We start from the raw sequence: 13109 nt of genomic DNA on the forward strand, positions 1-13109 counted from the left end.
GTGAAAGAAACTTTTGCATGTTTTGAGGGGGAAAGTAGAAGCACCAGGTGGTTATAGGGCTTGGTTTAAGTTTTTTTTTTTTCAGATTCATCCATGTCTGCAGGATGCGTTTGTCTAGTTCTACATTTTGCTTAATTTCAGGACTGCACTGACAGCTCCATACTTGTAGATTTAATGTGATGCATTTTAAATATGAAAGTATTTTGAACTGTACTGCTTCTTTCTGGTTTGCCTTTCTTATAGCTTGTACAGGTTCAAAATTATTTCACAATTACAGCTTAGTCAAGAAACATAGAAAGAGAAATCTTTGGCAACAAGAGCTACAAAACATATTTACATTTATACATTTATTTATTTACCGGGAAATGTCTGACTGGGCAGGAACGCCTGTTTTCAGCAGAGGCCCGGGGAGAAAATCTCCATACAGTAAATACATAGGATGTAAAAACATACAGTATTAAATACAGAAAAAAATAGAGTGCTAAAATAGGTATAGGCAGCGTATAGTAATTTAATAATTAAATAAATATTTATAATACTATGTTATCTAATATGTATAATATATAATATATATAATTATATACTAATATAATAATTATAATTGGTACTTGCATATTATCGCAAACAGATTTCTAGCTTCGCTGAATTTGTAATGTTTCGCCGAAATAATTAAGTGCACTTTAAAAGGGGTTTGTAAAGTCCTAACTATTAAAAATGTTGAGACTGCATGAGCATTTTAATTGTAGTACTGCTAATGTTGTGTATTTGGCTAAGTGCACAAAATGCCCAATATTTTATGTGGGAAAGACGCTTAGACCATTTAAAAATAGGATTTGTGAACATTTGTTGGATATCAAACATAAAAAACAAACTAATGCACTGGCCAGACATATACATCAGTATAATGGCCATATGTTTAAGTTTTTGGTTATTCAACATTTGCCAAAGGATCCGCAGGGGAGATGTTTGGATGTCCACTTGGACAATCTGTGAGTTGAGATGGCAACTCCAGCTGGATGCAGCTAATTTTCCAGGAATTAATGAAGCAATTTCTATTTCAAGTATATTGAAATTGAAGCACTTATTAGGTTAATTCTGGCATTCAATATATATGGTTTTAATTTTTATAATTTTTAATATTGTGTATGTGTATTGTCTTATTACACACATTCTTTATGACGCATTTGTTTATGTATTTGTCGTTAGCATGAAAATGGATGAGATTTCTTTAAGGATTAATTAGGTATTGATGGCTGGGTTTTAGGTTGAAAATGTATGTATTTTTCAAATTTGTTCTGAGGAGGTCCCTTAACTGTACAGGGAAGAAAGCGCTTAACTTTGGATTAAATATCAGTTTTTCTAGCTGTTCTTGTTCCTGACTATACATTTCTTTTGTGTTTTTTGAAGTCCTAACTATTACTCCGTCACATTGTGTGTGAGGCAGGAAGACGAATAATGGTCACATTTTGTCTTTGTCAGGGACTTAACTTTCACGACGTAACTTAATTTTACATGTAATAAACCTGAGTGCTGCTTCAGAGTCTCCATTACCCAAAGTCATGTTCGTTGACTTTCTTAATGTATGGCAACTTCTGATGATCTTTACTCATGTAACTGTGAGTAGTGGGTTGATACTGTGTTTTACAGCTCACAGTGTTTTACCATTGGAATGCCAATGCTATTGAAGCCATTCATTGCACTTCATAAGATGTATCCAATTTAAACTCGTATTTTACAAACTGTTGCTTTGCCGACTTTCTTAATGTGTTGGACTCCACATAGTAAGGGATGTGTCAGGGACGTTTTTTGCATTTTTATTACTCTGCATTGAGTCAGCATTTTCCATTTGTTTTTGGATAGTGTGATATTTTCATGTATTACATTTCTGCTGGTACTGCTATTCTGCTTTCAAACGTGTATGCGTAATTCCAGCGGTGCCAGAAAACAGCAGTAAAATAAAAAAACACTGAGTGGTTGCTGCACTTGCACAAACATTCCTGGCCAGAAATTTAAGTACCTACCTTTTTATACACAGTACAAAATGTAATTGAAATGATGACAGACTGAAATGGAGTCAGGTCTTGCATTTTCAGACTCCTTCGTAACAAGTCAAACTGTGTGGCATTTTCCATTTTAGCTGTTACGCACGATAAATTAAAATTTTGAACTGAATGTAATAGTACGTTCCTGGAAGGTATATACATCACCTATTTCATTGAAACATAATGATAGATGAGGGGCACATACTTCCCAACAGAGTTTCACTACTTTTTGGCAGGAGAACGACTTGGAAAGGAGCCACTTCTCCTGCACGAAATCTGGTTGCGATAATACGCACATACCTTATAATTATATAATATATATAATTATTAAAATAATATTTATGATATAAAATATATAGTAATTTAATAATTTGGTAATTGACATTTGTCCCATTGTGTTGTAACTTACCAGCTACCTATGACACATCCATCCTCAATATTGTACAGCATAGGCCTCTTTTTTTCTGCAGGGAGTTTTTATGTTTTTTTTAATTATATCATGCCCCTCCTCCCATTTTCTGCATATGGCTGTGATTCTGCTCTTCCATTATCTTAAATTGTTTAGGAAGTAAAATGGTTCATTGGTAAGATTTCTGCCTCTCAGCTCCCGGTTTGGATTTAATGGGCATTCTTGATCATGGTCTGTGGAGTTTGCATATTCTCCCTATGTCTGTGTAGGTTTCCTTCAGATACTTTGGTTTCCTCCATTTTCCCAAAAACATATTGGCTGGTTGACTGCTCTAAATTCTCTGTATATGTTGTATTTATCCTTGCTCATATGGCTTGGATCATGGCAGAAAGTGGTCTTGGGGATGGGATCACTAACCCGGCTAACAAGTTTATAAAGAATTTATAGAAATTCAAGTTCTGTGAAAATCAGAGAGAATATATGTTGAATAGCCATGATGATGATGATGATGTGATGCAGTTTAAATTAGGTCAGTCCCTCTCGTGTAGACGTTTCTGATTAGTCTTCAGGCTTTATCATTTATTTCCTTATGAGTCTGATTCATGGAGAAGGTAACTCCTGCTTTTGGACAATATTTACACTTTGGTCATTATCAAGTTTATATTTATACCTCAGAAGTGGAAGATAATGTATGCATTCCATTTTTTTTCTTTAGAAATTTGCAGTGTATTAAATTGTTAACTTTTCATTTTCTTTTTTTAGGCTCAAAGAATCAAAAGTCTGCTGGAACTCATAACTGATTTCCCTGAAAGAGAAATTGCATATGATTACCTCATGAAATGCTATGGTAAACAGCTTTACTACATTTTATTGTGAAGTAGGGAAAAGAGATGATAATAAAAAAAATTAAACGATTGTTTATCATGTACTGAGCAAACTGTGCCATTTTTCATTTACAATTTTATGCAAGTGAAAAAAAGAGCAGTCCAATTTTTTTTTTTTTTAGGGGGGTGGGATATTCATTGAAGATTGCTTGTGTTAAAAGTACATACTACATTCTCATTAAAAAAAAAATTCTAAGAGAGAGAGAACTCCCAAGATCACTGCACAGGGTTGGGTTTGCACCCCCAACTTTCTGATGCACAGTTATGTGATTTGATGTCCGTAGTAGAAGTTTGGTGAATTGCCTCTTGTTCTCTCACTCCCAAAGAGAAGTATTTGTGTATTTTGCTGAATGCTGTGTATTCAGCAAGGTTTTATTTTACAAAGCTTGCTTTGAAGAATAGTTCTAATCCTGCAAAAAAGTAATGACAGCAAAGTGTTCATACAGAGTGCTGAAAGTCAGAAGATGAAACTGCAAAATACTGAAATAAAAATCTAGAATGAAGATAATGTCACTGCTAGTAATCATAGAAACTGAATTTAGGATTTGTTTTTTTACTGTCTCCTTGAGTTTGTGTGACATCAGAATATTTAACCAGTGGTACCAGGTTCAATTCCCTTGGTCTCCATTGCCTAACTGTGTGACAATGAGCAAGTCACTTAACCAGACAGCACTCCTGCGTTGTCTGAAAATGGTCCATAGAGAACAGTGCTGTATCCCAGAAAATAAAAATAAGTAAAACTAGCAGGGGTGCAGTAGGCCTATGTAGCCCTCAAAAGCATAATTAATGAGTTTAGACCATGTCTCTCATTTCAGCATTTTGCCAGTATGAGCTTTTTATTTCAGTTTTTATTCTTTATTGGCCTTGCGTCCTTCAGTACTTTCAGTGGAATCTGACAATAAGTGCTTTAAATCATAGAGGCAAGCACATGTAAGTAGTTATCCTATTAATGGCATCCAAATACAAACTTTTTCTTGTTTTTGTCAGCCGCATCCAAAAAGTCTGTACTTTTTTCTGTGGTCTTTTTCCATTCCACGTCAGCACCTTGTTAAGTAAGCCTTTTCTTAATCTACCCATACATTGTCTTTGAGAACCCCCCCCCCCCCATGTGGGGCACCCCTCGAGCTTCATTTCTTTCGGTCTGATCTAAGGATTAGAGATAGTTATTTTCTGTTGACCGTTCTTGTGGCACAGCATACTGATTCACTGTAGGTGGTACTGTGTGCATAGTATAGTTGTCAGAAATAGGGTCATTTAAGTACTACTTCATGCCTGCAGTTTTAACAATTGCAGATGCACTCCGTGCGACTGTGCTTCATGGCTACTGACTAGCTGTCATTGTTGTCATAGATACCATTCTCTGGATTAAAATAAAAGCAAAGTTTCTGATTTACTTCTTTCATTATCGTTTGACAGTAGTGGTGTAATCTGTCAGATTGTTAGTTTTATGACAAGCCATTTCAGCAAACTGCTTGTTTAAACTTGCTTAAGTTTTGCTATTGATGACATTAACAAACAAGTTTTTTGGATGGCAGAAAAAATGAATGTTTGTCAGTGCTGAATGCTGACTTATATTGGTGATTCGAGTATATAAAAATGGTAGAAGAGAGGAAGAATTGAGCACTGGCATAAACAGATGTAAACATTTAAGAAACATGGAAGCAAACCTCTCACACCAGCTCTCTGTTGGTAAACATCATGTGTCCACAGAAGCGCATAATTCGTAACATATCACCAGGCCTGTAAGCTATGCTGAGGCTGTAAAGAAAAATTTGACACAGCCTATGAGATCCTAAACTAAAAGATTTAAGCTTTCAGCACACAAGGCAACACCTACTCCCTTTGCACTCACACAGTTCACCCAAAGGTCACCAAGAAAGTAGACCAGAGCCCATAAGGCCCACCCAGTCTCTTCATAAAAGGAAGTGTTTAAATAGTAGGTGACACTGTAGTGAAGCATACAGACTGTACATTCACCAGACTAGACAAGAACAGGGTGATTATAAACTGCTTGGTTGGTTCCAGGATTTGTGATGTTACAAGGGCCCTAACGTCCATTTAACCAGACAGAAATGTCTGTGACCTTGTAGGATGGAATGACTTGAGGTGCTTCAGCGAGGGGGAGGAGCACACAGAGAGAAATATTATAGAACTTGCTTTGTACATGTTAAAGGCACTGTACTTGTGTAGTATCTTGCCTTCACCCAGAATGATGTCTAGATACCAGGGCAAGTTAATCGGTCATTGTTAGGAGATCCAGTGCATTTTTACCTGGGATGAGATGGTGGATAAGACTTTGTTTCACCAGAGATGGCCTCTACCTCTCCTACCAGATTTTCTGCATACTGACTTAAGTTTTTTTTCCACCATAGTAGTTTTGTTAGGTAGGTGGGCAACATTGTTAGCACTACTCAGTACTAGAACTTATGGCCCTCCTGCAGTTCAGTCCTATTCATATTTGTGTAGTTATTGAGACATGGTTGCAGTGTAATGAGAGCACTCCCTTTATACCAAGAGTTAACTGCCTGTCACACCTTCAGAGCCTCTGGTGACTGCAGGGAAGTGCCTGTATTTATCAGAAACACCACCATCTTGTCATATTACCTACAACCCTCCCTTACCAAATTAAAGTATTACTTCATTGCTAGCTATAGATCCTCATCACTGTTCCCTTGCAGGTTATGGAAGTTCTTAGCATCATAGAGGGGTTAAAACATAACATTTTCTTCCCATGCCACCATGACCAAATTGGCGTAGCTATTGGCACATGTGCCCATAGCTACTCCTGAGGTCTGTAAATAATATTGGTCATCAAACATGAATGCATTATATTCATGTACCATTTCAAGTGTTTCGGATCAATAATTTACTGGTTTTGCATTTTGATTTGTGATCCAGCAGTTTACCTTCTCAGGCAACATTTCTACATCCTAGAAGTGTAGTTGACTAGGTTCTTGATGGCAACAGGTTAGGTACTATTATCTGGTCATCTGCTGATATTAAACAGCAGGTTAGGCACTATTATACACTCATACTTAGATATGTTACCAATACATGTAACTCCATATGAATTGCAGAAGGAGTCAGTACTTGGTGTATTGCAGGTACTGTGAAGAGCACTTCTGGCTAACATTAAAGATCAAAACATTACTAATTTCATGAACTTTAATCATGCTTTTACTTAGGAATAGAGTCCATTCCCATCATGGTATTAGAAACCCAAAATAATATTCCACCATAGTCAGGAAATCCTTCTCTCTGGCCCAGTGCGATACGAAAGGAATATCCTCAAGATACAAAAAAGTCATTTGCTGTACTCCACCCTTATCAGACCTATCATCGAATACAGTGCTCCCCTTTGGGATATACATCTCCAAGCATATCACTCAACTAGAAAGGCTGCAAAAGATATCTAACTAAGAAAATTAAAGGCCTCAAGTCTTTCAGCTATCCTGAAAGATTACTGCAGTTTTCCTTATGCTGTGTAGCAAAAGTGACATATGTCTTGCTTTTCGAACATAAAAGGCCCAGTCCTGTTCGTCTTCCTGTTTCTTTGTAGATCCAGTGGCAATATAGACACCAACACTAAGGACCTAATGCCATGCTAGAAGTTAAAAAAAAAATTGCTGTAGAGAGAAGTTACTAATTCCAAGTATTCCCAGCCTGAGGAATAAGTTCCCACTGGAGGTTAAAGTACTACCTTGGCTAACTTTAAGGCCACTCTTGATGATTGGATGGATAGACACAAATTTACACCAGGGCTATTATGTGTGGCCCTGTTTGATTTGGGAGGTGAGTGCTATTATGCGCTCGGAAAGGCAGGCAACAACTTTTAAGTGTTCTTGCGTAAAGGTACATATAGTCGGGTATCTTATAGTTCCCGTTGATTACGTCTTAATTTGTTCCTGTGTTGCTATGTTACATCATATAGACTCAGTCATGAACCTTACCAGTATTGAGGACTATATGTTTTTTAAACTTGAAGGAGCAGCTAATTTAAAGAATGAGATTAACCTGTGCAACAGTCATTGAATATGAATTCAGGACAGTTGAGTTTGGAGGAGGACTACCCAGTGTATCTTGAAATAAAATTTTCAGAATCCTTATCTTTATAGTGAAGCCTGAAGTATCATAAAGCTTGGTCTACTAGATGTTTTTCTGGTATGAAAATGGTGAAGTTAATGTATTTCTTTGGAAGTGTTTCTGTGTTAAATGCAAACTTGCAACTTTAGCAGATATTAAAACTTTGAGAAAAAAATTTCCCAGAATATTCATCCTAGGTGTCTGCATCATAAAATCTGAGGTGTCATTACATAACCTCTTCTCAAGGTGCAGTTCTGCAGCTGTATCTGTTTAGTATTTCACCTGTTAACCTGTTTTGCATACTCGCTTTATCCATTTCTGGGTCTTTGAGAGCTGAAATCTGTCTCAGCAAGCAGTGGTCATAAAGCAGAAAATCATCTTGCAGGATATGTAGACGTGTGCAAGACATGTATTTAGGGAACAGAGCTTTGCCATTTTTCCTCTCGTCTTTGTGATGCATAAAGAAATCAGAAACCTTGGAGAAAACCCTGTGGACCCTGGTGTGCATATAAACTCTGTGCAGAAAGAACCCCCAACCAAGAAACAAATCAGGAAGTCAAGCACTGTGAGGCAGCAACAGTAATTATTGCAAGAGATTGTTACCTGTTTTGTTAATGCTTCCTGCCCAGAGTTACCACTTAGGGTAGAAATGTGTAAGGATAATTGGCAGTTTTTCTTGATGTGAGGTTTCAAAAATGGAATTTTGTGTGCATATACCTCTCAACTCTCCAGATTTTTGTGTAACATTTTTGGTTTGTTCAATAACTAAGAGATGAGCGATGCACCACACCATAAAACGTATCTGAACGATTTATTCAGAGCTGTATCTCAACAAGACAAAAAACAACAAACAACGGATTAGTGCTTTCAGCTATCAAAGCCTTCTTCAGATCCACCATTTGTGTTTCAGACTTCTGACCCTTCTGAAAATGTTTGTTTGTGTCTTTCAGCTTTTCCTGGTTAGGGGTCGCCACAGCGGAACTCCGGTCCGCTAATGATTGGTAGAGGATTTTTACTTACCGGGTTACCAGCCCTGATGCACAACCTTCAACGAAGGCACGCCCCATTCACATATGCCTCCACACAGAAGACGCTCTAGCTGAGAATCAAACGGGACGTCTTGCTATGAGGCAACAACGCTACTGCAGCACCACCACTGCAGGTTTTCCCCCTTCTGAAAATGTATGCTAATGCAAATCCTGTTGTTCTGTTAACTTTCTAAGTTGAGAACAATATTTACAAAATTGTCCTTATTTGTGGGCCTTTGGTCCCCCATTATTTTTGGCTTTGTCTAGATTTCTTGTGCAAAGAGGTTAAGAGATATATTTGCAAGTTTATTGTAAAAATGTTAGCATAAAGTTATGGTGAAATATTCAAATTAAATACAGTTTCATAATGTTGCCATTTGCTCTTATTTTGGGACAATATCTTTCAGAATATTTCTGCTAGGTGCAGTGGCAGCCGGTGACTTCAAATTAAAGGGGGGCTGCAGGAGACAGCTGAATGGGTGGTGCCAATGGGAGGGGGTGTGGCCAACTAGAAAGGAGTGGAGCTATGCTCAAAAACACAACTGGAACTTTAATTAAATACGCTGTCCTGGGCGCCAAACCATCGTTACGAGAGTCCAATCAAGACAAAATGAAGTGTAGAAGAAAAAATATTTCAGTGCATTGGCTACATGACAGCTTACTTAATATCTAGATGGAAACAAAAAGGTTGTGAGGCATGAAAAAATAAATTACTTTTTAAATACATTACTGGAATACTAGTCAAAATCAAGTATAAAAAAGACAAGCTTCTCCTTGCACTGCAGTTCTAATTATAACTTACATTCAGCTTTATAAAAATACCAAGTAACATGCTGAAAGTAGAAATCTCTGTGATACCCCCACTTGTAAAAATGTTTCCTATCCAAAAAAGACCTGCTGCCTGACAACAACTATCTACTTTTTTCGTGGGGAAAACATGATCAAAGTAAAAAATGGACAGCAAACAAGAAACAAGCTCAAGATAAATTTCTTAAAGGATTACTGCACAGGTTAAGGACCACACATGATAGATTGGCATTTTGTTTAGTTTACGGGTAAAGCCTGCAAAGATGATTGCAAATCTCCAACAAATGTAATGAGCTTCTGAAAATACTGTAATCCTGTCCTTTATTACAAATACTTGTCATATGCATTTCAATACCTAAGGCTTGTACATTATCTAGTTATGTAAATATTCTCTGCATGGCAACAACAAAAAGGCTTTCAGTGTTGGTAATTATTTAACAGTGAGCTTATTAAAGGTTCCTTGGATCTTGCAATCTCAGACAAGCTTATCCGATGGTCATTAAAGCATTGCTACTTAAACACAAAGCAACAGGGCACTGCGACAGCATGCATTTTCTGAATAATAAGCAAAAATCAACAATATAAAAATATGACAGAAAACCAGAACATTCTGCAAAATTAAGGACGGATTAAAAGCCACTGTCTTACTTGTGTCTATCTTGGATGGGGGAATAGTCTGCACACTTGCACTGCATAACTGCTCCTTGCCTTGCTTGGACACATCCAGAGTCACTACATGGGGGAGTGGGGTGCAACAAGTATGTCACAATTTGAAATGTCTCTGTCTGATGGCGATGGCTCTGACACTCATACCTCTCAACCTCAGAGCATGAAATCTGGACAAAGCCATGCATAGAAGTGGGACACGGGCCCAAAAATAAGGAAAGTGTTTAAATATTGCTCTTATAAACTTAGAAAGATAATAGAATAGTAGTAGTAGGTCTTGCATTAGCATGCATTTTCTGAAGGGTATGAAATCTGAAACTCAAATGTCTGCCATTATTTTCTAACTTCAGTCTTTAATGATTTGCCACTAATTTGGTAGAAAGCCACAATTTTATGAAAAACAGACCAAAAATGTGATGCAAAAATTTAAAATTGCCACACAATACAGCTGGGAACCTGTCAAAGAAGGGACACCTTTTTAATATTAGTACTGTTAACTTGAGCAGCTGACAAAATAAGAGCATCTACATGCATTTCTGAAATAAAAGTAATCTATAATCTATAACTCTGATCATTACAGTTATTTGTAATTGTAAACCCTCCAAGTTTTCTTCCAAAATTGCCATTTTGCTGAGGGGTTATTAGGGGGAGAGCAACATTTTGAGCCAAAATTGGGGACAGTTGAGAGGTTTGGATATTCCTAATTCTATAAACCGATTTATTTGCACGTACTTGCAGGAAATCTGGACAAGGCCAAATAAATATATTGGAGGAACATGCAATTAGTACTAAAAATTGCTCTTGTATAAAGTTAAGACAGTTAATAGAATAACAATTATTGCTTTAGCATGCATTTTTCTGAAGGTTATAATGTCTGAAACTCAATGTCTGTCATTGTTTAGTGACTTCATTCCTAAACGATTTGCCAGAAAACCACAAATTTTATGAGGAACAAACCAAAAATAAGCAAAAATCTATTCATTCTGCAAAAATCTGGACAGTTGAGAGGTATAGTTCAGCCGGGGTTGTCTGAGTTTGATGCCCTTCCCCCCTCGCAAAATCATGGTCGAATGGAGCCTCCCACCTGCAGCCATTCCAATGGTCCCATTCCTTGGTTATTTCGCGCCCCATTTACCATAAACACTGTAATGTGCATACAGCTTTACTTCTGCGATGATTTGGATTTCATTTGAAAGTTTTGTTTTGCATTTTACAGCACAAATCGTAATAAGATATCTGCTAAACAAAGCAATGCAGTCTCACAATGAAAATAGACTTAGCATTAACACTTCTCTGCCCTTGAAACTCACATTCATTGAAACAGCATTGAAACCCACATTCAAAGAAAATACATTTTGCCAGTGGCAGATAAAGATTAACTTTGGGCTGTTTTCAAATCATAGGCCCCTTGAACACGAAATTCAAATGCCTGTTATTTTTATTTAACATTTGTTAACCAGGAAAGTCTGACTTGGAACAAAAGCCAATTTTCAGCAGAGCAGGGTGAAACATGCCAGACCCGTCTTTGTAAGATGGGAAGTCATGCAGACTCTACACAGAAAGCACTCCAGCCAAGAATCAAACCAGAGAATCTGTAGCTGTTGGGCAACAATGCTGCCAGTGCACCACTGTACTACTGACTTTGCCAGGAACAACAAACATACAGAAACCACAGATTTTTATGAGGAACAGAACAAATATGATGCAAACACCTGCAAATTTTTTACAAATGGTGGTGGGTAGGGAATTCAGGCCCTTACTACCTGCACCCAAGGTACAGAGTTCAAGCCTGAGTATTCTGTACCCTCCACCATGTGTTCTCTCTAGCCACCAGTATGTAGCAACTGGGGCATTTTACACACACACACACACACACACACACACACACACAGACACTCACTTTGTCCTCTGTAGCAGCCAGATCAGTCCTGAAGCACACACCCTACCTCCATAGCGGCAGATCAAACTCCATTCCTCCTCCTCCATGGCAGCAGATCAAAATCCTCGTCATCTGTAGCAGCTTGAATCCGTCTTCTGCAGCAGCCCAATCAGCCGTCCGTCCTCTGTAGTAGCTCACGCAAGCTGTACTGGTTTCCCTGCGAGACGAGAGTAGGCTGGAGCCTCCAGCCTGCGGGCGATGCAGTCCACTGTCCTTCCAGTCTGTGCAGTCATCACCGCACAGACTTCTGGGCTGGCAGGGAGGAAATCCTTTTCTTCCCTATCCAGACTGCCTAACACAGCAGTCTGGAGTTCTGAGTACCAGGAACTCCAAGCACGCATGCATGGAGTTCTGGGACTCACGATTTTATTTTCTTTCTACAGGTGGGGGGGGGGGGCTGCAGTCCTATAGCACGAGCCACCCTTGGCTAAGTGTTAGTATCATATAATCTGAAGTGTCTGTGTGTAGTTTTTTTTAAGTGATTTCTGTGTCACTGTCTTTGATTTCATTTTGGGCAAAATTGCACAATGACTGTGCATAGCTAATGTGCTGAGACCAATAGATGCTGTATTCAAGATATGTAAATAGAAATTAAGACATTCTGAATTTATGCATATATGCTGAAAGTTAGTGCCCTCTTTTGCTGCAGGGTAGTTTTACAGTCATTCTGTTTTTCTGTTTATCCCAGTCAGTTTCCCAGGAAGAGGTTGGATAGGAAAGGGGTGGGGGCATACCTCTCAACTGTACAGTTTTTCGCAGAATGTCCAGATTTTTGCCACATATTTTTTGGTCCATTTTCCATAAAATTGTGGTCTTCTCACAAATTAGTGGCAACTCATTAAAGACTGAAGTCAGAAAATAGACAATTGAGTTTAAGACTTCATACCCTTCAGGAAATGTATGCTAATGTAAAACCTGTTATTCTATCAACTTTCTAAGTTTGTAAGTGCAATGTTTAAAAATTGTCCCTATTATTTGGCCTTTGTCCCACTTTTACTTGTGGCTTTGTACAGATTTCTTGCTCTAAGAGGTTGAGAGAGGTATGGTGGGAGGTCATGTATTGTGAAGATTTCATGATCATGCCACAAATCAGTCCTGACCATACAGTTATTTCAGTGCACATTTTGAAGAGATGTGTGGTTAACAGAGTGTTACAAGTCTTTGAAAAGTTGTGTGTGTAGTTGTTTGTCATTTGTTTGTATGACATCACTCGTTTTTTTTTTCTTTTTTTGACAAGCTGTGATTGTTCCA

General features: G+C 37.9%; 1 protein-coding gene across 1 annotated transcript in view; it reads left to right on the forward strand.

The window, feature by feature from the left end:
- LRPPRC (leucine rich pentatricopeptide repeat containing) overlaps positions 1 to 3379 on the forward strand; it is a 1486422-nt gene extending 1483043 nt beyond the window's left edge. The window contains exon 29 of the mRNA XM_044079460.1: positions 3214 to 3379. Coding sequence (XP_043935395.1) covers positions 3214 to 3327 — 114 coding nt within the window. The 3' untranslated portion in view covers positions 3328 to 3379. The remainder of the gene's footprint in view (positions 1 to 3213) is intronic.
- Positions 3380 to 13109: the final 9730 nt, after the last annotated feature.

Source organism: Protopterus annectens, chromosome 1.part0 (assembly GCF_019279795.1).
Source record: "Protopterus annectens isolate FY-2018-M chromosome 1.part0, PAN1.0, whole genome shotgun sequence".
Lineage (NCBI taxonomy): Eukaryota > Metazoa > Chordata > Ceratodontiformes > Protopteridae > Protopterus > Protopterus annectens.